This window comes from Plecotus auritus (genome assembly GCF_963455305.1).
Source record: "Plecotus auritus genome assembly, chromosome: 13".
In the NCBI taxonomy this organism is placed as follows: domain Eukaryota; kingdom Metazoa; phylum Chordata; class Mammalia; order Chiroptera; family Vespertilionidae; genus Plecotus; species Plecotus auritus.
The window spans coordinates 14,149,102-14,170,798 of record NC_137779.1 but is presented as its reverse complement, the minus strand read 5'-3'; the positions used below and the strand labels follow the sequence as shown (position 1 = coordinate 14,170,798).

The 21,697-nt window shown below is 47.1% G+C and overlaps 1 protein-coding gene across 2 annotated transcripts; it reads left to right on the top strand.

Moving 5' to 3' along the window:
• Window positions 1–33: 33 nt before the first annotated feature.
• RILPL2 (Rab interacting lysosomal protein like 2) lies at window positions 34–21,495 on the top strand. 2 transcript variants are annotated; one of them, XM_080650517.1, is made up of 6 exons: window positions 34–194; window positions 6,107–6,284; window positions 7,507–8,142; window positions 12,069–12,220; window positions 17,701–17,814; window positions 20,697–21,495. In XM_080650517.1, the coding sequence occupies exons 3-6, from the start codon at window positions 7,816–7,818 to the stop codon at window positions 20,725–20,727; spliced, it is 624 nt and encodes a 207-aa protein (XP_080506643.1). In that variant the 5' UTR covers window positions 34–194; window positions 6,107–6,284; window positions 7,507–7,815; the 3' UTR covers window positions 20,728–21,495. The 2 variants fall into 2 exon arrangements, with proteins under 2 accessions (XP_080506643.1, XP_080506644.1); XM_080650518.1 differs by lacking the exon at window positions 6,107–6,284 and having other exon boundaries at window positions 48–194.
• Window positions 21,496–21,697: the final 202 nt, after the last annotated feature.

Below are 21,697 nucleotides of genomic sequence, written 5' to 3'. Positions count from 1 at the left end.
GTTCCACCGTTGAATTCAAAGACTATCGAATCTGCAATTAGGTGTCTGAGAGCCGCGGACTTTCTATGCGCCGCATTGGGCTCCGTCAGCATCTGGAGAGTTTATTTTTAGACTCCCTTTGACCATTAAATATGGTTTCAACTTTATATTATGGCTTCTTCTGGAAATGCCTATGCTGGTTCGAGTGAAATTTGGTACGTTTTCCCAGAGTTTCCCTAACCCCTAGATTTGATTAGTTCCCGTTTCACACAAGCCAAACTTGAGAGTCGCGTGGGAATTTGTTACAGTGAGGTTTCCTAATGGGTGCAAGGGGACATCTCCTTGGAGGTTTGATTTGCATTTCTCCAGGGATGTTGACCATCTTTTCTTATGCTTATCAGCCTCTCGAAGGGTCATCTGAAAGGCATCCCCATGACGGCCACATCTATAGGGTGTCCCCCCAAAAATGTATACGCACACTTTGAATGATTATAAAGGCAGTGTTTATTAAAGTAGATTTCACTTTCAAAATTGAGCCATCAGCTGTTGAAGTGTGTATACATTTTTGGAGACACCCTGTTCCAAATAAAAATTATATACAAAATTAATTACTTAACAAAACACCTTATAAACCAAGCAGAAGGTCTGGAGGGCAACATGGCCTACTCTACTAGAGATTTCTCTAGGAGTTTCATACTAATAATCTTTTTTTTTTTTTTTATGTGTCTTTATCATTGAAAGTATCACAAGTGTTCCTTTCCTCCCCATTGACTCCAACCAACCCAACACTGCCCCCCAGGCCTTCACCAAACTATTGTCTGTGTCTGTGGGTTATGGATATATGTATATAAGTTCATTGATTAATCTCTTCCCACCCCACCCCCCTTCCCTCTGAGATTTGACTGTCTGTTCCATGCTTCTATGTCTCTGAATCTATTTTGTTCATCAGTTTCTTTTGTTCATTAGATTCCACATATTAGTGAGATCATATGGTATTTGTCTTTCTCTGACTGATGTATTTCGCTTAGCATAATATTCTCTGTCCCTCCATGCTGTCTCAAAGGGTAAGAGAGCCTTCTTTTTCATAGCGGCATAGTATTCCATTGTGTAAATGTACCACAGCTTTTATATCAACTCATCTACTGATGGGCATTTGGGCTGTTTCTAAATCTTAGCTATTTGGGCTGTTTCTAAATCTTAGCTATTGTAAATAGTAATGCTGCCTGGCCAGCGTGGCTCAGTGGGTGAGCATCCACCTATGAACCTTGTGGCTCAGTGGGTGAGCATCCACCTATGAACCGAGGTCACAGTTCGATTCCCAGTCAGGGCACATACCCAGGTTATGGGCTCAATCCCCAGTGTCGGGGGTGCAGGAGGTAGCCGATCAATGATTCTCTCATCATTGATGTTTCTGTCTCTCTCCCTCTCCCTTCCTCTCTGAAATCAATAAAAAAAGTATTTTTAAAAAAGCTATGCTATGAACATAGGTGTTAATACATTCTTTCTGATTGGTATTAAAGCAACCACCGAGCATTGGGCACTGAGCTAAGCTCATTTCATTCTCTTAACCACTCTTTGAGGAGTGTATTGCTACATTCCATGGTGGAGCACCAGTAGGCATGGAGGGTAGGGTGGTGACGGAAGGACCACCATAATCTTTATTGCTCCCCCAACTCTTTACGGTGAATAAACATTTCACCTAATTGTATGTTTTTTGTTTTTAATATATTTGTATTGATTTCAGAGAGGAAGGGAGAGATAGAAACATCAATGATGAGAGAGAATTATTGATTGGCTGCCTCCTGCACGTGCCCCCCCCCCCACTGGGAACTGAGCCCAAAACCTGGGCATATGCCCTTGACAGGAGTCGAACCCAGGACCCTTCAGTCCACAGGCTGATGCTCTATCCAGTGAGCCAAACCAGCTAGGGCAGTGGTCGGCAAACTCATTAGTCAACAGAGCCAAATATCAACAGTACAACGATTGAAATTTCTTTTGAGAGCAAAAAACCGACTTCTGCGCATGGGCCACGAAGTTTCAATCGCACTGTACGTGCACGCCCGCACGTAGTATTTTGTGGAAGAGCCACAGTCAAGGGGCCAAAGAGCCGCATGTGGCTCGCGAGGCGCAGTTTGCCAACCACTGGGCTAGGGCATCACCTAAGTTGTGTGTGTATTTTTAAGTATGCTCTTATGCAAACAGGAACTCAAAAAAAGTGCCCTGGGCACCACCCTTCCTGAAACCAGATTCTTTTCTAAATACCTTTCACTCCAAGACATGAAGTCACTGACCCAGGATTGTATGCATTTAACCCAAACTTGGAACATCTCCAAAATCCTTGCTGTGTCCCTGCAGGATTGAAGGGTAATAAGACCAGAAAATAATTTAGAGAACAGGAAGAAGGCCATATTGAGTGAATGGGCCCTTCAGGAAATAAAGGGTGCCACAGAAGGGCATCAGACTTATTGTGCTTGATGTACCAAAATAGGACCACCAGTTAGCAGACAGTGGAACTTTCCTATTGATGGACTAATTTAGTCCCCAAACATTCATGCTTCCATTTTTATTAAGTGTGACCCACCCACTTCTCTTTGGTTCCCAGTTCACTTTTTCCGTAGTTTACCCATGAGTAAGGTATGACCTAACTTTGTACTCACTTGTATAGTCCTACAAAAAAGAAAAAAGAAAAAAAAAGCTGCCTATGGCTGCATGCCCATCTTAAATCTCTGGGGAAAAGTTGGTTTTGAAATTATTTTTAAAACCTCGTTACTATGACGTATCATTGGGACTTTTAGACATATATATATATATATATATACACACACACATACATATATATATATATATATATATATACACACACATACATATTATATATATATACACACACACACACACACACACATATATATATATATATATATATACACACATACATATTATATATATATACACACACACATATATATACACACACACATTTTTTTCCCCAATTTATTTCAGAGAGAGAGAGAAACACCAATGATGAGAGAGAATCATTGATTGGCTGCCTCCTGCACACCCCACACTGGGAATGCAGCCAAAACCCGGGCATATGCCCTGACCAGGAATCCAACCATGACCTCCTGGTTCATAGGTCAGCGTTCAAACACTGAGCCACACCAGCAGGGTTAATTGGGACTTTTTATTTTTTAAAATATATTTTTATTGTTTCAGAGATGAAGGGAGAGGGAGAGAGAGATAGAAACATCAATGATAAGAGAGAATCATTGACCAGCTGCCTCCTGCACGCCCCCTACTGGGGATCAAGCCCACAACCCAGGCATGTGCTCTTGACCAGAATTGAATCTGGGACCTTTCAGTCCACAGGCTGACACTCTATCCACTGAGCCAAACCGGTCAGGGCTCATTGGGATTTTTTTAAAAACTTTTTGTAGACATGCAGAGGGTGTTACTGATCTAACTTTCTGTATCTTGTTCCCATGCAATGATATGAACTTGGGAAATTTCTTATATTTCTCATTTTAGCGATAAAAGGAGTTTATAATAGCCTCAGTCTACTGAGCACTTACTATGTGCCAGATGCTGTTGTAAAGCTCTTCACAACAATCTTAGGAAGTCTATTCTGTCCTCAGCCCCATTTTACAGCTGGGAAAACAGCTTGGAGTAGAGAGAGGCCTAATTTACTTGTCTAATATAACACAGCTTGCAAGTGGCTGAGCCAGTCAAGGTTTGAGCATTTGTGGTCCGGTCTAGAACCCGCCCTTTTGAACACTATGCTACCACTCATTGCTTTTCAAACTTGAGTGTGCATCAGAATTCCCTAGAGGGCTTGCCAAAACACAGATGGCTGAGTCCCACCCCCAAAGTTTCTGATTCAGTGGGCCAAGGATTTGCATTTCTAAAAAGTTTCCAGGTGATGCCTCCGTGGCTGGTCTGGAGCCATTTTGTTTATCCATTCTTCCGTGGGTGGACATTTGGGTTATTTCCACCTTTTGGCTGAATGGAGCACACTTTTAAGAACCTCTAACTCATAATTGTGCCCTAGCCGGTTGAGCTCAGTGGATAGAGCGTCCGCCTGTGGACTGAAGGGTCCCAGGTTCGATTCCTGCCAAAGGCATATGCCTGGGTTGTGGGCTCGATCCCCAGTAGGGGGCGTGCAGGAGGCAGCCGATCGATGATTCTCTCTCATCCCTGATGTTTCTATCTCTCTCCCTTCCTCTCTAAAATCAATAAAAAATATATATATATTAAAAAACAAGCCCATAATTTTCATAATTTCCCAACGGAGAAAGAAGGGTCATGATTACCTGCCAAGAGATTGTGCAATTAATTATAGGAGGAATCTAAGAGTCATTAACACTTTGTAATAATGAGCAATATCCATTGGTTCTTATGATGTGCTAGACACTGGAATAGGTACTTTCTGTGCCTTATCTCATCCAATCCTTATACCAGTCTTAAGGACTACTTTCCCCCCAGTTTACAGTGAGGAAATGGAGATTTGGAGAGATTAGGGGATTTGATCCGACTTATGTACCAGCTAGTAGAAATTTGTGAGGTCCAAGTCAAGACTACTTGAATTCCTGGCCTGGTTGCTCAGTTGGTTAGATCATCATCCCAATACGCCAAGGCTGTGGGTTCGATCCCCAGTCAGGGCACCTACAAGAATCAATAAATGAATGCATAAATAAGTGGAACAATTAATCGATGTTTCTCTGTCTTTCTCCCTTCCTCTTTTTTAAAAAAATATATTTTATTGATTTTTTACAGAGAGGAAGGGAGAGGGATAGAGAGCTAGAAACATCGATGGGAGAGAAACATTGATCAGCTGCCTCCTGCACACCTCCTAGTGGGGATGTGCCCGCAACCCAGGTACATGCCCTTGACAGGAATCAAACCTGGGACCCTTCAGTCTGCAGGCCAACGCTCTATCCACTGAGCCAAACCGGTTAGGGCTATGTCTTTTTTAAAAAATATATTTTATTGATTTTTTACAGAGAGGAAGAGAGAGGAATAGAGAGTTAGAAACATCAATGAGAGAGAAACAGATCAGCCGCTTTCTGCACACCTCCTACTGGGGATGTGGCTCAGTGGTTGAGTGTTGACCTATGAACCAGGAAGTCACAGTTGGATTGATCCCTTTTTGGGGCGCACAGGAGGCAGCCGATCAGTGGCTCTCTCTCATCATTAATGTTTCTCTCCCTCTCTGAACTCAATAAAAATAAGTATTTTTAATATTTTTTGGTCAAGAGCACATAAGATAAAAATTATCATTTTTTTCAAATTGGTTTTGAGAGCGAGAGAGAAACATCGGTTGCCTCCTACAAGTGCCACAACTGGGGATCCAACCCACAATCAGGGTATGTGCCTTGATATCCACTTGTTGTTCCATGTATTTTGTGAATTCATTGGTTGATTCCCGTATGTGCCCTGAGCAGGGATCACCCCTGCAACCTTGGCCTATCAGAGGATGCTCTAACCAACTGAGCTATCTGGCCAAGGCTAGTATTATTTTTTTGAACTAGTCTTGCATCCCTGGAATAAACCCCTCTTGGTAATCTATAATAATAAAAGCATAATATGCTAATTACACCAGACGTCCTTCTGGATGAAGCCGGGGCTGCGAGGGAAGCCCGGGTCCGGGTGCCAGAGGGAAGCTGGTGCCGGCAGCCAGGGGAAGGAAGGCCTACTCTTGCATGAATTTCATACATCGGGCCTCTAGTAGTATATCACACTTTTTATGTTGTGTCAAATTCTGTTTGCTATATCTTGCTAAGGATTTTCCCTTGATTTTTACTTTGCTCATAACTTGGGTTTTTTGTTGTTGTTGATGATGCATTGTAGGCGTTCTACATATATTCTGGATATTAACCCCTTATTAGATATAATTTGCAAATATTTCCCCTTCTGTAGATTGCCTTTTCAGTCTGTTAATTGTGTTCTTGGATGCACAAGTTCTAAATGTTGGTGTTGTATCTTCCTTTTGCTGCCTGTGCTTTTGAAGAAATTGCCAAGTCTAATGACATAAGCTTTATGTCATGTTTTCTTCGAAGAGTTTGTTAGGTTTAGGTCTTTGATCTCTGTTGAGTTAATTTTTTTTTTATATTTTATTGATTTTTTACAGAAAGGAAGGAAGAGGGATATAGAGTTAGAAACATCGATGAGAGAGAAACATCTATCAGCTGCCTCCTGCACACCCCCTGCTGGAGATGTGCCTGCAACCAAGGTACATGCCCTTGATCGGAATCGAACCCGGGACCCTTCAGTCTGCAGGCCAACGCTCTATCCACTGAGCCAAACAGGTTAGGGCATGTTGAGTTAATTTTTGTGTATGGTGTAAGGTATGGACCCAACTTCATACTTTTGCATGTGGGTATCCGATTTTCCCCACACCATTTGTTGAAAAGACTGTCCTTTCCCCAGTGAATGCCTTGGCACCTTTGTTGAAAACCATTTGACTGTATATGTTAGGTTTTATTTCTGGGCTCCCTATTCCTTCATTGCTTTTATGGCGGAACACTATTCCATTGTGTGGCTATACCATTTTTATTTCTATTTTATCTCGGTATTTAATCACTGGGCATTGTAACATCTGAGCCCTTGCCTAGGATCCTCCCTTTGATCATCAGAACATCATGCCCTCTGGAAATAGTGTCTATGTTACTTGCTTACAAAGAAAGCTGGCAGTGTATTCCCGGGAAAGGCCAGCTCGGTTGCTGAGCTTTCTCCCTCTGTTACAAACCTCTCAGCAAAAGAGAAGTAATTCATTTTGCAATCCCCACTGCTGATCGCTCGGTAATACCCTCTACTAGTATATCTGGAGAATGTGCCCACCCCAACCCATGTGCCAAGTGTCCGTCTGGCACACAAGCTTCATGTTTGTTTCTGGAAAGGAAGGAGAATACCAGCTGCCGTTTTTGAGCGCTTCCTCGGTGCTTTTTGTCACACGCATTATCTCATTATCTCATCTGGTACACTCTTCGCAGCAACCCCTCCCCTTCGGTACTGTTATTCCCTGGGGAGGAAATTGGGGCTCGGAGGAGTTAAGTGACTTGGCCAAGGCCACAGCGCTGGTTGCCTGGAGGAGCCCAGGAATCGGCAAAGCGCACAGCGCAGGGATTCTCCCCTTTACTGAGGGTCCGATGCCCCAGGCCCTGGCGACCATTGGCCTGGGAGCTTCCCGCAACTCAGGCTCCTGGACACACCGGCGCGTGGCCCCCAACGACTGCTTTCTGTCTTGTCGCAGACTTCAGCAGATATCACAGAGACCCAGATCTCCCTCCAGGTGCAATGCTAGTTCTGAGGCTGGAAAGCTTGAGTGTAGAAAGGAAAAAGTTGGGTGCTTTTTTTACTCTCTCTCACCTCCTGACTTCGGAAATTCCGCCCCCGTCTCCGTGGAAACCCGGCGTCCGTAGCCGCAGTCACCAGGGGCGGAGCTCCGAGCCGCAGCTCCTCCCAGAGTTTGCCACGGCTCCCAGGTGGGGAGCAACCACTGTCACGTATCCTCTCCGTTCCTCTTCTCAGCTCCGTTCCTCTTCTCGGCTGCCCTCCCTTCCCGTCGACGTTCGTTCCCCAAACCACATCCTGGAGGCGCTCTTCTGCCGGGTCCTCAGCCCGGAGGGCGCACCGGGCGTCGGGGCCTGAGAGCCGCGCGCTGCCTCCCGATCCTCACGGCTCCCCCCTCGGCTGCGCTGATTGGCCGCTCCCGGGCCATTCCCTGCCGCGGGCAGGCGGGCTCCACTGCCCAGCGGAAAGTTTTCTGTGTCCGGAGGAAGTTGGACCTTTGGAGACTCGGAGACAGCAGCTCCCGAGGCAGCGAGGCTCTGCGCGGCCATGGAGGAGCCCCCTTTGCGAGAGGAGGAGGAGGAGGAAGAGGAGGAGGACGAGGCTGGGCCCGAGGGGGCTCTGGGCAAGAGCCCCTTCCAGCTGACGGCCGAGGATGTGTATGACATCTCCTACGTGGTGGGCCGCGAGCTGATGGCGCTGGGCAGCGACCCCCGGGTGACACAGCTGCAGTTCAGAATCGTCCGCGTGCTGGAGATGCTGGAGACGCTGGTGAACGAGGGCAGCCTGGCGGCGGAGGAGCTGAGGATGGAGCGGGACAACCTCCGGAAGGAGGTGGAGGGGCTGCGGAGAGAGGGCGCAGCGGCCAGCCCCGAGGTGAGTGCGGGAGGCAGGGGGCGCGTGGGGCAGTGCCCGCTGGCACGGAGGCCTCTTTCCTCTCTCTTTTAAAATATATTTTTTAAATTGATTTTAGAGAGGAAGGAAGAGGGAGAGAGAGAAACATCAATGATGAGAGCGAATCATTGTCTGCCTCCTGCACGCCCCACACAAACCGGGCTTATGCCCTGACCAGGAATCATGATCTCCTGGGTCATAGGTCGATGTTCAACCACTGAGCAACACTGGCCGGACCCCTTTCCTCTCTTGAATATCCAAGCCCCTCCAAGCAGAGCACTTGGAGTATCCAGCCCTCAGATTGGAAACACTGCGATTGTAAACATTTATGGAGCAGTTACTAGGTGCTGGGCCCTGTTCTGGGTGGTTCTAAATCAGTGGCCGCTAGCATTTTTTACCATGACCTGGAGCAGTGGTTCTCACGCTTTAGCGGGCATCACCATCACCTGGGTGTTCTTTAAAACACAGACTGCAGGGCCCCAGCCCCAGAGTTTCTGATTCAGTAGGTCAGGACTGGGACCTGAGAATATGCGTCTCAAACGAGCTTCCAGATAATGCTGATGCTAGAGTATCTTTGACCTAGATTAAGAAGTTTGTGAGTATCTTTGACCTAGATTAAGAAGTTTGACTAAAGAGAAATTAGTGTTTATGACCACAAAAAAGACCCATGTGAGAATATTCAGAGTAGCGTTATTCATAATTGTGCCCAAACTGGAAAGAATCCAAATGCACCAGAGGACTGGATGGGTTTTTAAATGGTGGTATATCCATACAGTGGAACACTACACAGCTCTGAAAAAGAACAGAGTGCTGATAGACACAACTGTGTGGATGACCCTCACAGGTGCTGCATTGAGAGACAGGAGCTAGGCACAAAAGACAGCCTACCCTATGTGAGATTCAAGAACAGGCAGAATAATCTTTACTTATAGAAGACAGATTGGTGCTAACCTAACCCCAGGGAGGGGACAGCAAGAGGGAGCAGGAAGGAAATGTACTGTGGCTATGTGGGTATATACATATGGCAAAGATCATCAAGCCATAAACTCAAGAGTATTATGTGTTTTTTTTTGTGTGTTGTTTTTTTGTTTGTTTGTTTTTGTTTTTTTTGAAATATATTTTATTGATTTTTTACAGAGAGGAAGGAAGAGGGATAGATAGTCAGAAACATCGATGAGAGAGAAACATCGATCAGTTGCCTCTTGCACACCTCCTACTGGGGGATGTGCCCGCAACCAAGTTACATGCCCTTGACCGGAATTGAACCTGGGACCTTTCAGTCTGCAGGCTGACGCTCTATCCACTGAGCCAAACTGGTTTTGGCAAGAGTATTATGTTTTACTGTATGTATGTTATACCTCCATTTTACAAGATTACATTTCAAGAAGCAATTTACCCAACTCAACATGATGCACAGTCATATTTCCTACTTTATGAGTTTTTAAATTCTTGTTGCAACTCACTAAGTTAATATCATACTCAGTACAGGGTCTTCAGCCACAGTTTTAAAAATAAGATGTGCCCTAAGTGGGCTCTCTCACTTAATCTTTATACTATACTAGAGGCCCGGTGCATGACATTTGTGCACTGTGGGGAGTCCCTCAGCCTGGCCTGTGCCCTCTCACAGTCCGGGAGCCCTCGGAGGGATGTCCAACTGACGGCTTAGGCCCACTCCCCATGCCTAAGCCGGCAGTTGGACATCTTTAGCGCTGCTGTGGAGGCGGGAGAAGCTCCTGCCACTGCCGCTGCACTCACCAGCCATGAGCCTGACTTCTGGCTGAGTAGCACTGACCACCAGGGGACAGCTCCTATGTTGAGCATCTGCCCACTGGTGGTCAGTGCATGTCATAACGACCGGTCATTCCACTGTTCAGTCAATTTGCATATTAGCCTTTTATTATATAGGAATATACCCATTTTACAGAAATGGAGGCATAGAATAGGCAAATAATTTATTAAGGACTTAGAGCAAGTAGGAAGTGGAGGTAGGGTCTGAGCTCAGAGATGCTGGTTTTAACCATACCATACTAAAATGGTCTTCGGACCTTATGCTGTACCAACATTTGTTGAGTGACTGCACTGTATGTATGCGCTCTGGGGCCATGGAAGTAAATCAGACAAGGGCCCTGCGTTCTGGAGGCTCACAGCTAGTGGGAGGGGTAAGACACACATTCCTCCAGAACTTGGATCCAAGATCACAGACTGAGGAGCGAGCCCTGGAAGCCCAGTGGCTAGGGTCACTGAAATTCCCAGGGAAGAGTGAAGGTTTCTGGTAGCTCTCCTGCTACACTCCAATTTCACCTACTCCTTAGTCACAAGGGAATGACATTTGCAGATAAGGCTCTACTTTTTATATATATCTTATTGTTAATCCTCACCTGAAGATATTTTTCCATTGATTTTTAGAGAGAGTAAAGAGAGAGGGAAAGACAGAGAGAAACATTGATGTGAGAGAAGTACATCGATTGGTTGCTTCCTGCACGAGCCCCGAACAGGGCCTGGGCTGCGGAGGAGCCTGCAACCAAGGTATGTGCCCTTGGCTGGAATCGAACCCGGGACCCTTTGGTCTGCAGGCCGACGCTCTATCCACTGAGCCAATCTGGCTAGGGCCATGGTCGGCAAACTGCAGCTCGCGAGCCACATGCGGCTCTTTGGCCCCTTGAGTGTGGCTCTTCCACAAAATACCATGGCCTGGGCGAGTCTATTTTGAAGAAGTGGCGTTAGAAGAACTTTAAGTTTAAAAAATTTGGCTCTCAAAAGAAATTTCAATCGTTGTACTGTTGATATTTGGCTCTGTTGACTAATGAGTTTGCCGACCACTGGGGGGCAAGGCTCTACTTTTGTATCATCATAGGAGGTGTTTGAATATCATGATGAGCAGCCTGGCTTTTGAGGCTCGAGAGCAGTTCAGTGACTCACCCAGCATCACAGCTCACGCCCTGTGCCCTCCTCCCATCACCTTCAATTCCGGGCACAAGGACACGGAGGAGGCCTCACCAGGGACCATGAACAGTGTGACTTCCCATGGGGCACAGTGGACAGGCTTCATCAGCCAGCAGTTAAGATGGCACATTTTCCTCCCAAACCACAGTCTTCAGAACAGGGGGTGGGGAAAAGGCAGAGAGAATGAATGTTTAGTTCCATTAGACAGTTCATACAAATAAGGCCTTATTTTTTATTTATTCTTCTAAATTATTATTTTAACTGTGATCATGTACACATAAAATTCACCGCTTTAACCATTTTAAAAATCAGTAGCATTAAGTACATTCACATGGTTGTGCAACCATCACACTATCCTCTCCACAAACTCTTCATCTTGCAAAACTGAAACTCTGTGCCCATGAAACAACAACTCCCCGTTTCTCCCTCCCCCCAGCCTTTGGTAACTTCTGTTCTACTTTCTATCCCTATGAATTTGCCTATTTTAGGTACTTCCTGTAAGTAGACTCATACAATATTTGTCCTTTTGTGACTGGCTTCTTTCACTTAGCATAATGTCTTTAAGGTTCATCCATGTGTCACAATCTTCTTCCTGTTTTTTAAATCCTCATTGGATGACATGCTGAGAGAGAGAGAGAAACGTGGATGTGAGATTGGTTGCTTCCCATATGCGCCCTGACCTGGGCCACGGTGCAAGCCTGCAACCAAGGGACATGCCTTTGACGGGAATCAAACCCGGGACCCTTTAGTCCACGGGCCGACGTTCTATCCACTGAGCCAAAGGAGCCCTGGCACTTTTCTTGGAGAATGGTACCTTTGCTTCTTTACCACCAGTCACACACTCCCAACAGGCAACACCCCCTCTCGTTAGGGCCCCTGGGAGTAACCAAACCAGAGAACGTTGCTTTCTGGATGGACAGCCCATCCTCCTGAGGGAAGCTGCATCAGTGACATCTTTTCTCCAGGGAAGCCTGGGACCAGACAAGATGGTGGTTGACCTGACCGACCCCAACAGGCCGCGCTTCACTCTGCAGGAGCTGAGGGACGTGCTGCAGGAGCGCAACAAGCTCAAGGCGCAGCTGCTGCTGGCGCAGGAGGAGCTGCAGTGCTACAAGAGGTGGGCTCTGCCGCCAGCGAGGGCGCCTTCAAATGTCCCGTATTTGTTCCTATGGCCATTCAACCAACTTACCCAAGCCCCATGATGCCCGGCGGTGGGGGTGTAGCCGTGACCGAAACAGAGCAAGTGCATGCTCACCTAGGGAGACAGGCTGGCAGCAAGGAAGCCTGAAATAAGCACTCAGGATCCAGGTATCAGTGCTCTAAAGATAAAACCAGGGATGTGACAGAGACCCAAGTGCTGAGGGAGTTGGGGGAAGGGACTTGTTTTATTTATTTATTATTTTTAAAATACTTTATTATTATTATTTTAAAAATATATATTTTTATTGATTTCAGAGAGGAAGGGAGAGGGAGAGAAAGATAGAAATATCAACGATGAGAGAGAATCATTGATTAGCTGCCTCCTGCAGCATGTGCCCTTGACAGGAATCGAACCCAGGACCTTTTAGTCCTCAGGCTGACGCTCTATCCACTGAGCCAAACCGGCTAGGGCAAAATACTTTTTTACTGATTTGAGAGGAAGGAAGAGGGAGAGATAGAAACATTAATGATGAAAGAGAATTATTGATTGGCTGCCTCCTGCACGTCCCACACTGGGGATCAAGCCCACAACCCAGGCATGTGTGCCCTGACCTGGAATAGAACCGTGACCTCTTGGTTCATAGGTTGATACTCCACCACAGAGCCACACTGGTGGGGCAGGGAGGGACTTGTTTTAGATTGGGTAGTTAGGGACAACCCCTCTGAGGTGAATAACAGGAAGCAGACAACCATGTACAGATTCAGTAGGACCAGAATGGAGAGGGAAGTTCAGAGAAGTTCAAAGACTGGAGATGGGAACCAGCATGGCCAGTTAAAGAGACCCAGCAGGGGGGAACCTGAAACGTAGGGAAGGGTGGTCCGGAAGAGAATGGGGAGTGATGCCTTGTCTGCCACAGGCAAGAGCTCCGATTTTATTGTAAGTAGGGAAGGTTTAATCGAGGGAATGACAAGATCTGATGTACTGTTTTAAAGGATCAATGAGGTGATTTTGATAACTGAACTATTTGGTTATGAGAGGATATCGTTGTCCTTTGGAAATATACACTGAATTCTTTAGGAATAAAGGAGTAAGATGTCTCCAACTTACTCTCCAGTGGTTCAGAAAGAAGGTAGATGCATGAAGGGTGGGATGGGTGGGTGGATGGAAAGATAAGATAAAGAAAGATAAGATAAGATGGGATAAACATAAGTAATTGGGGGATCTGGGATAAACTATTTGGGAAGTCTTTTTTACTAATCTTACAACTTTTCTGGAAGTTTGAAATTATCTACAATAATAAAAGCCTAAGCGACCATTGCAACCAAACAGACAACCAAACAGGCTGCGTGGGGCGATTAGGCCAGCAGGGAGGTTAGTGAGGGGCAACCAAACGACTGAGCAGCAGGCTGCATGGGGCGACCAGGTCCGCAGGGGTGGGGGGGCAGTTGGGGGCAACCAGGCCAGCAGGGGGCGGGATGCAGTGAGGGGCAACCAAACGACTGAGTAGCAGGCTGCGTGGGGTGACCAGGCCCGCAGGGGGGGCAGTAAGGGGTGACCAGGCTGGCGGGGGGGGGTACTTGGGGGTGACTAGGCCAGCAGGGGGGACAGTTAGGGGCGATCAGGCAGGCAGGCAGGTGAGCAGTTAGGAGCCAGTGGTCCCAGATTGTGAGAACCGGGGGTTGGGCCTAAACTGGCAGTTGGATATCCCCTGAAGGGTCCCAGATTGGAGAGGGTGCAGGCTGGACTGAGGGGACCCCCCCCCCCCATGCACGAATTTTGTGCACTGGGCCTCTAGTATAAAAATAAAAAGTTATAAAAGATCACAATATGGGGGCAGTCAGTCAGGGAAAAAAGAGACATATGTAAAACTTTAGACAATAAAAAAAAGAGAGATCACAATAATATGTGAATGGAGGGACTATAGGACAAAGGAAAGAGGAAATAAGGAAATTGTTGACGTATCAGGTTTGGACTTTGCTATATCCACCTGAGCCTCTGTTCCCCTAAATGTTGTCTTTCATGTTGGTGTTTCTTAAAAGCGGGGGCAGGAGGGCTGTGTGGTCAAAGAACTCTGGGAAACTGAGTTACACAAGGTAGGTTTCTTTAGAGGCAGAAGAGGGTAAGAGCAAGCGAATAAAAACACAGAGCCTGCTAATGATTAGCAGTGCTTGCCACGTGTCAGCACTCGGCTAAGTGTACCCCAGGCATCATTTCATTTAGTGCTCACTGCAAGCCTGTGTGGTCAAGTACCTGCTTGAAGTCCACGGCTGGTGGTGGCAACAGTGAGGTGTGTCCTCAGGCAGCCTGAGCACAGAGCCTGCACTTTTCATGGTCAGGCCACCTTTGGACCCTGCACGTTGGGAAGTCAGGGCAGATCCTGATTCCAAACAAAGCCCCGAGTGATGTTATTCTTTCCGTTCTTTCCGCGGAGCATCATTACGACAGCAGTGGCAAAGCAAAAACGTTCTAGGAAGCCAAATCCAAAAGGGCTGAGTTCTGTCAACAGATGTTTCATTGTCTGCCTTCTGCCGAGGTTGGAACCATGTTCATGGAAAGACCTGTCTTGGTCTCACTTGATAACTGTTTCAGACACAGGTAGTTAAAACCAGGAGCCGCTAGACTGGCAGCTTGTGAGTGAATAAAGCAACACCCTTTGTTTCCAGTGATGAATTCCCAGCAAACAGCAGATGGGCGCTTCCCATCTGGTGCAGGCTGAGAGACAGCAGGGTTCGGCTTGGTCTCACGCTCTCTATCCTGGAGAAACGAGCGTGTCAACTGAGGTGTTCTCTTAGCAATGTCATTTGGAGGCCCAAGCTCATACTAATGATCATTATATTTTTAAAATATATTTTTATTGATTTCAGAGAGAAAGGGAGAGGGAAACAGAGATAGAAACATCCATGATGAGAGGATCATTGATCAGCTGTGTCCTGCACGCCCCCACTGGGGATCGAGCTCACAACCAGGGCATGTGCCCTGATCGGGAATCAAACCCTGACCTCCACCTAGTCCGTAGGGTTATGCTCAACCATGAGCCATGCTGGTCAGGCCTAAAGATCATTTTAGATTGAAGGCAGCTGTGGTAGGCTATTTCCATAGGTGGCCACAACTGTTGTCCCCATCCCGCATGCTTTTTGCAAGGAGTTCCTCTCCTCTCATCAAGCGGTAGAGACTTCCCTCCCCTTGAATCAGGGTGGCCCTATGACTTGGCTTTGATCAATGGAACGTGCCATTTGGCTTCCTGGCTTAAGGATCTAAGAGACCTTCAGGCTTCCATTTTTTATGCTCTTGGAATGCTGCCCTGAGACCACCATGTTGTGAAGAAGCTCAAGGCAGTCACAAAGAGAGGTCACATGAAGGAGAACCAACATGCCCCAGCCTCCAGCTCATCCACCAATTCAGTGCAGCTGCTTGAGAGCCACCAGACCAACCCTAAGTAGGGCAGCCATCCTAAGACTCAGCCACCCTGTTGTAAATCTAAGTTTTAGGGTGTCAAGTAACAATAGATAGTGGAAAAGGGAATTTTTAGATGATGCCTCTTATGAAATATTAATATTATAATAAAAATATAATATTACTAGAGGCCCGGTACATGAAATTTGTGCATGTGGGGGGTCCCCTCAGCCTAGCCTGCACCCTCTCCAATCTGGGACCCCTTGAGGGATGTCCAACTGCTGGTTTAGGCCCAATCCCGGGGATCGGGCCTAAACCGGCAGTCGGACATCCCTCTCACAATCCTGGACCACTGGCTCCTAATCGCTCATCTGCCTGCCTGCCTTCCGGGTCGCCCCCAACTGTCCCCCACTGCCGGCCTGATCGCCCCTCACTGCCTCTGCATGCTGGCCTGGTCGCCCCTAACTGCCCCCTCCCTGTCGGCCTGGTTGCTCCTAACTGCCCCCCTACCGACCTGGTCACCCCCAACTGCCCCCCTCTGCCGGCCTGGTTGCCTCTCACTGCACCCCCTGCCAGTCTAATTGCCCCCAACTGCCCCCCCTGCTGGCCTGGTCGCCCCCAACAGCCCCCTTGGTGGCCTGGCCACCTCCAACAGCCTCCCCCCCCCCACCGGTCTGGTCACCCTTCACGGCCCCCCGCTGGCTTGATCGCCCCACGCAGCCTGCTATTCAGTCATTTGGTTGGTCCTCACTAACCCCCCTGCCGGCCTGGTCACCCCATGCAGCCTGCTCATTCAGTCGGTTGGTCGTCCCTCACTAAAGGCCCCCGCCGGCCTGGTCATAGGCAGCCATCTTGTGAGGAGGTAAGGGTTAATTTGCATATTACCTCTTTATTATATAGGATTATAGTAACTAATAAGAGTCTAGTCTTTGCAACAGAGAGAGAAGGGTGGGTTCTGCTTTCTGAAGTTCATATGTAAAGGGGTGTTTCGGTCAGCTCAGGCTGCCGTAACAAAATATCCTGGACTGGGGCTTCAACAATAGAAGTGTCTTTTCTCATGGTTCTGGAGGCTACGAGTCCCAGATCCAGGTGCCATTAAGGTTGGTGCTGACATTTCCTGACTCCTAGGCAACTTCCTTCTGGCTGTGTCCTCACAGGGCCTGAGAGAGAGAGAGCGCGCGAGAGAGAGCGCATGTGCAAGCCCTCTGGTGTCTCTTCTCCCAATTGATTGGCCCACGTAGATGGGAAGGATCCTGGAATTGCTCTCAGAAATAAAGAAAAACTGCAACGAAGCCCTCAGGGGTGGGCACCAGGGATCGGTGCCTCTTTCTCTCCTCTTTGCTTCTCTTTGTTTGTCCTCATTATCTTGCATTACAGACAGTCCTTCTCTGAATCTTAGGAAGCATGACTGCTGGCAGAACATCCTTCTTCCAGCTTCTGTCCATCAAGTCCAGGGAAATACTCTGGCCCTCCTGGGATCACCTGACCTCCATATCTTGTCAATCACTAGCAATCTAGCTCTATATATCATCATCCGACTTACTATATATATTTTTTATTTTACTTATTTTTTTACTAACCATTCCCTTCCCCACTGGAATGTAACTTGCATGAGAGAAGGTATTTTCTGTTTTGTTTGTTGCTGTATCTACAGCACTATGGCACAGTACTTCGCTTAATAAATATTTGTTGAATGAGTGCCATGTATTACTGTCTCACTTAATCCCTTAATCCTAGGAGGCAGGCCCTTCTGTTATCCTCATTTTACCATTTAGGAAACCAAGGCCTAAGTTAAAGAATTTACACATGGTCATATTCCTACAAAGTGGAGAAGCTTGAGCTGGTAGCCAGTGTAATTAGACAAGAGAAGGAAAGAAGAGGTTTCAGCATTGGAAATGTGGAGAGAAGAGTCTGATTATCTGGGTCAGAATCTTTCTGACTCCAGAGCTTTCCGTGCTGAAATTATTAATATAACAATAATGATTAAGGTTCTTCACTTTCAGAACTGCACCAATAAGAGGTCCACAATGAAACAACCCATTTGTCTGCCCCCCTTTTTCCAGTGGCCTGATTCCAGCAAGAGAAGGCCCAGAAGGAAGAAGAGGAAAGGACTCTGTGGTTGCCAGGGCCAGCAACGCCAACAGAAACAAGGAGGAGAAGACCATCATAAGGAAGCTGTGAGTCACCTCGCTGCCCGCTGCTGCCACTGAATCAGTGGGGAACGGAGTGGGGGCGAAGGGGCAAAGGGAGGCTGGCCAGCTACCCCGGGTGGGGAGGTCCTACTCTCCCGGTGGTAGTGCCACAGCCAATAAGAAAACTCAGTTCCAGCCCTGGCCAGTGTTTCTCAGTGGTTAGAGTGTCAGCCTGAGGACCAAAGGATCTCAGGTTCGATTCCTGGTCAAGGGCACGTACCTGGGTGCATCCCTGACCCTTTTCGGGGTGTGTGCGGGAGGCAACTGATTGATGCTTCACTCTCTCTTCCCTTCCTCTCTCTAAAATCAATAAATATAATTCAAAAACATACATGAGCCCTCGAAATCTGATGTATATTTTTGCACTTGCAGCACATTTCAGTAAGACCAGCCATGTGTCAAGGGCTCAAAAGTGATGTGTAGCTAGTGGCCACCATATCGGGTATCAGGGCTTTAGCCAGTACATGATAAGATCCTTTGTCTTTGACCAAGAACTGAGTTCAAATGATTTAAATTTTTTAAAATCATGATAAAATATACACAACATAAAATTTATGATTTTAACTATTTGTAAGTGTACAGTTTAGTCGTAGTAAGTACATTTACATTGTTTTTTTGTTTTTGTTTTGTTTTGTTTTTAAATATATTGATTTTTTACAGAGAGAAAGGGAGAGGGATAGAGAGTTAGAAACATCGATGAGAGAGAAACATCGATCAGCTGCCTCCTGCACTCCCCCCACTGGGGATGTGCCCGCAACCAAGGTACATGCCCTTGACCGGGATCGAACCTGGGACCCTTCAGTCTGCAGGCCTATGCTCTATCCACTGAGCCAAATCGGTCAGGACTACATTTACATTGTTGTGCAACCATCACCATTACCCATTCCCAGAATTTTTTCATCATCCCATCTTGAAATTCTGGGCTCATTAAACACTAACTTATCGCCCTGGCTAGTTTGGCTCAGTGGATAGAGCATTGGCCTATGGACTCAAGGGTCCTGGGTTCGATTCCGGTCGGGGGCACATGCCCAGGTTGCAGGCTCAATGCCCAGTGAGGGGTGTGCAGGAGGCAGCCAATTGGTGATTCTCTCTCATCACTGATGTTTCTATCTCTCTCTCCCTCTCCCTTCCTCTCTGATACTAATAAAAAAAAAAGATTATAAAAATAAATAATAAATAAATAAATAAACACTAACTTATCAGTTCATCCTTCTTCCAGCCCCTGGCAACCACCAATCTACTTTCTTTTTAAAAATGTTTTTATTGATTTTAAGAGAGAGAGGAATGGAAAGGATAGATAGAAACATCAATGAGAAAGGAACATCATTGATCGGCTGCCTCCTGCACAAGCCTCTACTGGGGATCGAGCCTCCAACCCGGGCATGTGCCCTTACCGTGAAACAACCGGCTACCTCTTGGTTCCTGGGTCGACGCTCAACCACTGAGCCACACTGGCTGGCTAGTCTACTTTCTGACCTTATGGATTTAACTACTCTAGGCACCTCATCTTAGTGGAATCACACAGTATTTGGATTTTTTGTCTTCGTTCAGTGGATGGAGCTGATGGGGAGCCATGGAAGGGCTGAAGCCGGGGGAAGACAGCTCTGCATAGTGACAGAGACATCTGGTTGCTATGCATGGATTGTAGGGGCGGCAGGGAGGCTGTTGAGGTCTGGACTGGGGGTGGCAGTGGGGGAGATGAACGTGGTGGGGTTAGGGACATATTTGGGGCACGATGACTAAGATGTAGCAGATGGGGGAGCGGGGGGCGCGGGAGGACTTGAGAACAACTCCCAGGTTCCTGGCTCGAATGACTGGGCAGGGATGATGTCACTTCCTGAGAGAGGGCACTGGGGTGGGGGAGGGGAGGATGGCAGAGCCCTAGGGCCTGGATCCAAACCTGCTCAGGGCTCACACCAGCCATTGCTGGCAGGGCTGCCAGCAGCACTCAGGGAGTTCTTCTTTGATAAGAAGCAAGAGCCTAGATCCCATCCTGACCTCTCAGCCTCCCACCCCCCTGCAACTCCCAACCCCGGCGATCTTTGCTTCGTTCTCATAACTGGAAATAGCGCGAGATTGTACTTTCTGATCAACCCCAGACATCATTGCTCCTTTTCCAAACTTGCAGGAAAACACTGAAAGTTTGGTATTCAGATAGCTTTGTGTGTTTTATGTCTTATCCAAGAATTCACATGCTAATCTCTATTTTTTGCAAAGATCCGTTTTACAGTTGTAGGTAGCATTGAGAAGCTAATGCTTCCTCTGCAATAAAACCACCTAAAATTTAAAAAAAAAAAAAAAAAAAGGTGGCAGAGTCCATCTGTTAGTATTGCGCAGTGGTTAGTGGGCCCTGGGCTCGAAACTTTCTGCATGACCTTGGGCCTGTGACTTGACTTCCTAGAGCCTCAGTTTGCCCATCTATAAAATGGGGATGCCCTAGCTGATTTGGCTCAGTGGATAGAGCATTGGCCTGCGGACTGAAGGGTCCCGGGTTTGATTCCAGTCAAGGGCATATGCCCAGGTTGCGGGCTCGATCCCCAGTAGGGAATGTGCAGAGGCAGCCCATCAGTGATTCTCATCATTGATGTTTCTATCTCTGTCTCCCTCACCCTTCTTCTCTGAAATCAATAAAAATATATTTTAAAATAAATAAATAAACATAAAATGGGGATATTGGTTGTGCTCACCTCCTCAAGTTGTTATGAGTGTGAAATGAGCCGATGGATGAAAAGCCCCCAATCAGAGCCTGTTCATCATGAGCCCTGAGTAAATGTTTGAGCCAAAGGCCTGCTTCGGGGGGTTCAGCAGCGGGTCCTATGCCCCTGCCTTGTTTGTCTGTTCCCTCTGACCCGTCTCTCTCCACCCAGGTTCTCCTTCCGATCTGGGAAGCAGACATAGATCTAAGGCGGTGGTTCTCAGATTCTAGAAGACAACCCACCAGGAAGACTTCCCAGACTGCTCAGTGCCACGCCGACCCACTGCACTCGCTCATGTGTTTCCCCTCAATGCCGTCTGAAGAGTGAGGAGGTGAGGTTCTCTCTTGATCACTGTCTCCTGGCTGCAGAACTGGACACCCCCGAAGTCTTGGCCAGGGCAGGGCAAGTGGCACCCAGAAATCAAGAAAGCAGAAGGAAAAGAAAAAAAAGAAAAAGAAAGAAAGCAGAAGAAAAAAAAAACAACAGAAAATAAAAAAACGAAAGCAGGAGGAAAGTGCAGGGGGGGCCACCACCTGCCCACGTCAGCCGTCGAGGGATCTCAGGCTCTGCCTCTCTGGTCCCACACTTGACCTTGCTCTTCACTGTGTAGCAGCCTTAGCAGCCACGCACCAGCCCGAAGGGAGAGGGGGAAAGCCGGAAAGTGTGGTATGGACCTCCCGGGGACTTCAGTGATGTTTAGTGACTATCTGACTTCGCTAACATGACTTTCTTTACGAGGAGATTTTTGTATTAAATGACTTCCCTGCTTTAAGTATTTTAGAGTTGTCTCTTAGCTTGTGTGACCTTGTGTAAGGTGCTTTCACCTTTCAGGGTCTCGGTTTCCACGTCTGTAAACTGTGTGTATATGAGTATCTGGTGTATCTTTGGTGCATTGAATCTAAGTGATGTACCATTATTTTGTGTGTCGGTGTGAGAGAAAAAATGCTACAAATTATAACACTGAGACACTATTGATTTTAAGGTTCATTCTGATTTCAGAGATGTTAAATGTGAAAAAGATGTACATTTAGGAATTGACGAAATACAGGATATAGATAGCGGGTGCCTGCACTTCGCAAAGAAATTAATGAGCCCGGGGAGCCTGTGTCCTTAGTAAAGACCGCTGGCGCGCTGCTGCAGGGACCTTCTCCTCCATTCTGTAACAAGTCGGG

Coding starts and splice junctions, on each gene's coding strand:
- RILPL2 (XM_080650517.1), top strand. CDS start 7,816: ATGGAGGAGCCCCCTTTGCGAGAGGAGGAGGAGGAGGAAGAGGAGGAG. Junction 8,143..12,068: donor GCGCAGCGGCCAGCCCCGAG/GTGAGTGCGGGA, acceptor TCTTTTCTCCAG/GGAAGCCTGGGACCAGACAA. Junction 17,815..20,696: donor AAGACCATCATAAGGAAGCT/GTGAGTCACCTC, acceptor CTCTCCACCCAG/GTTCTCCTTCCGATCTGGGA.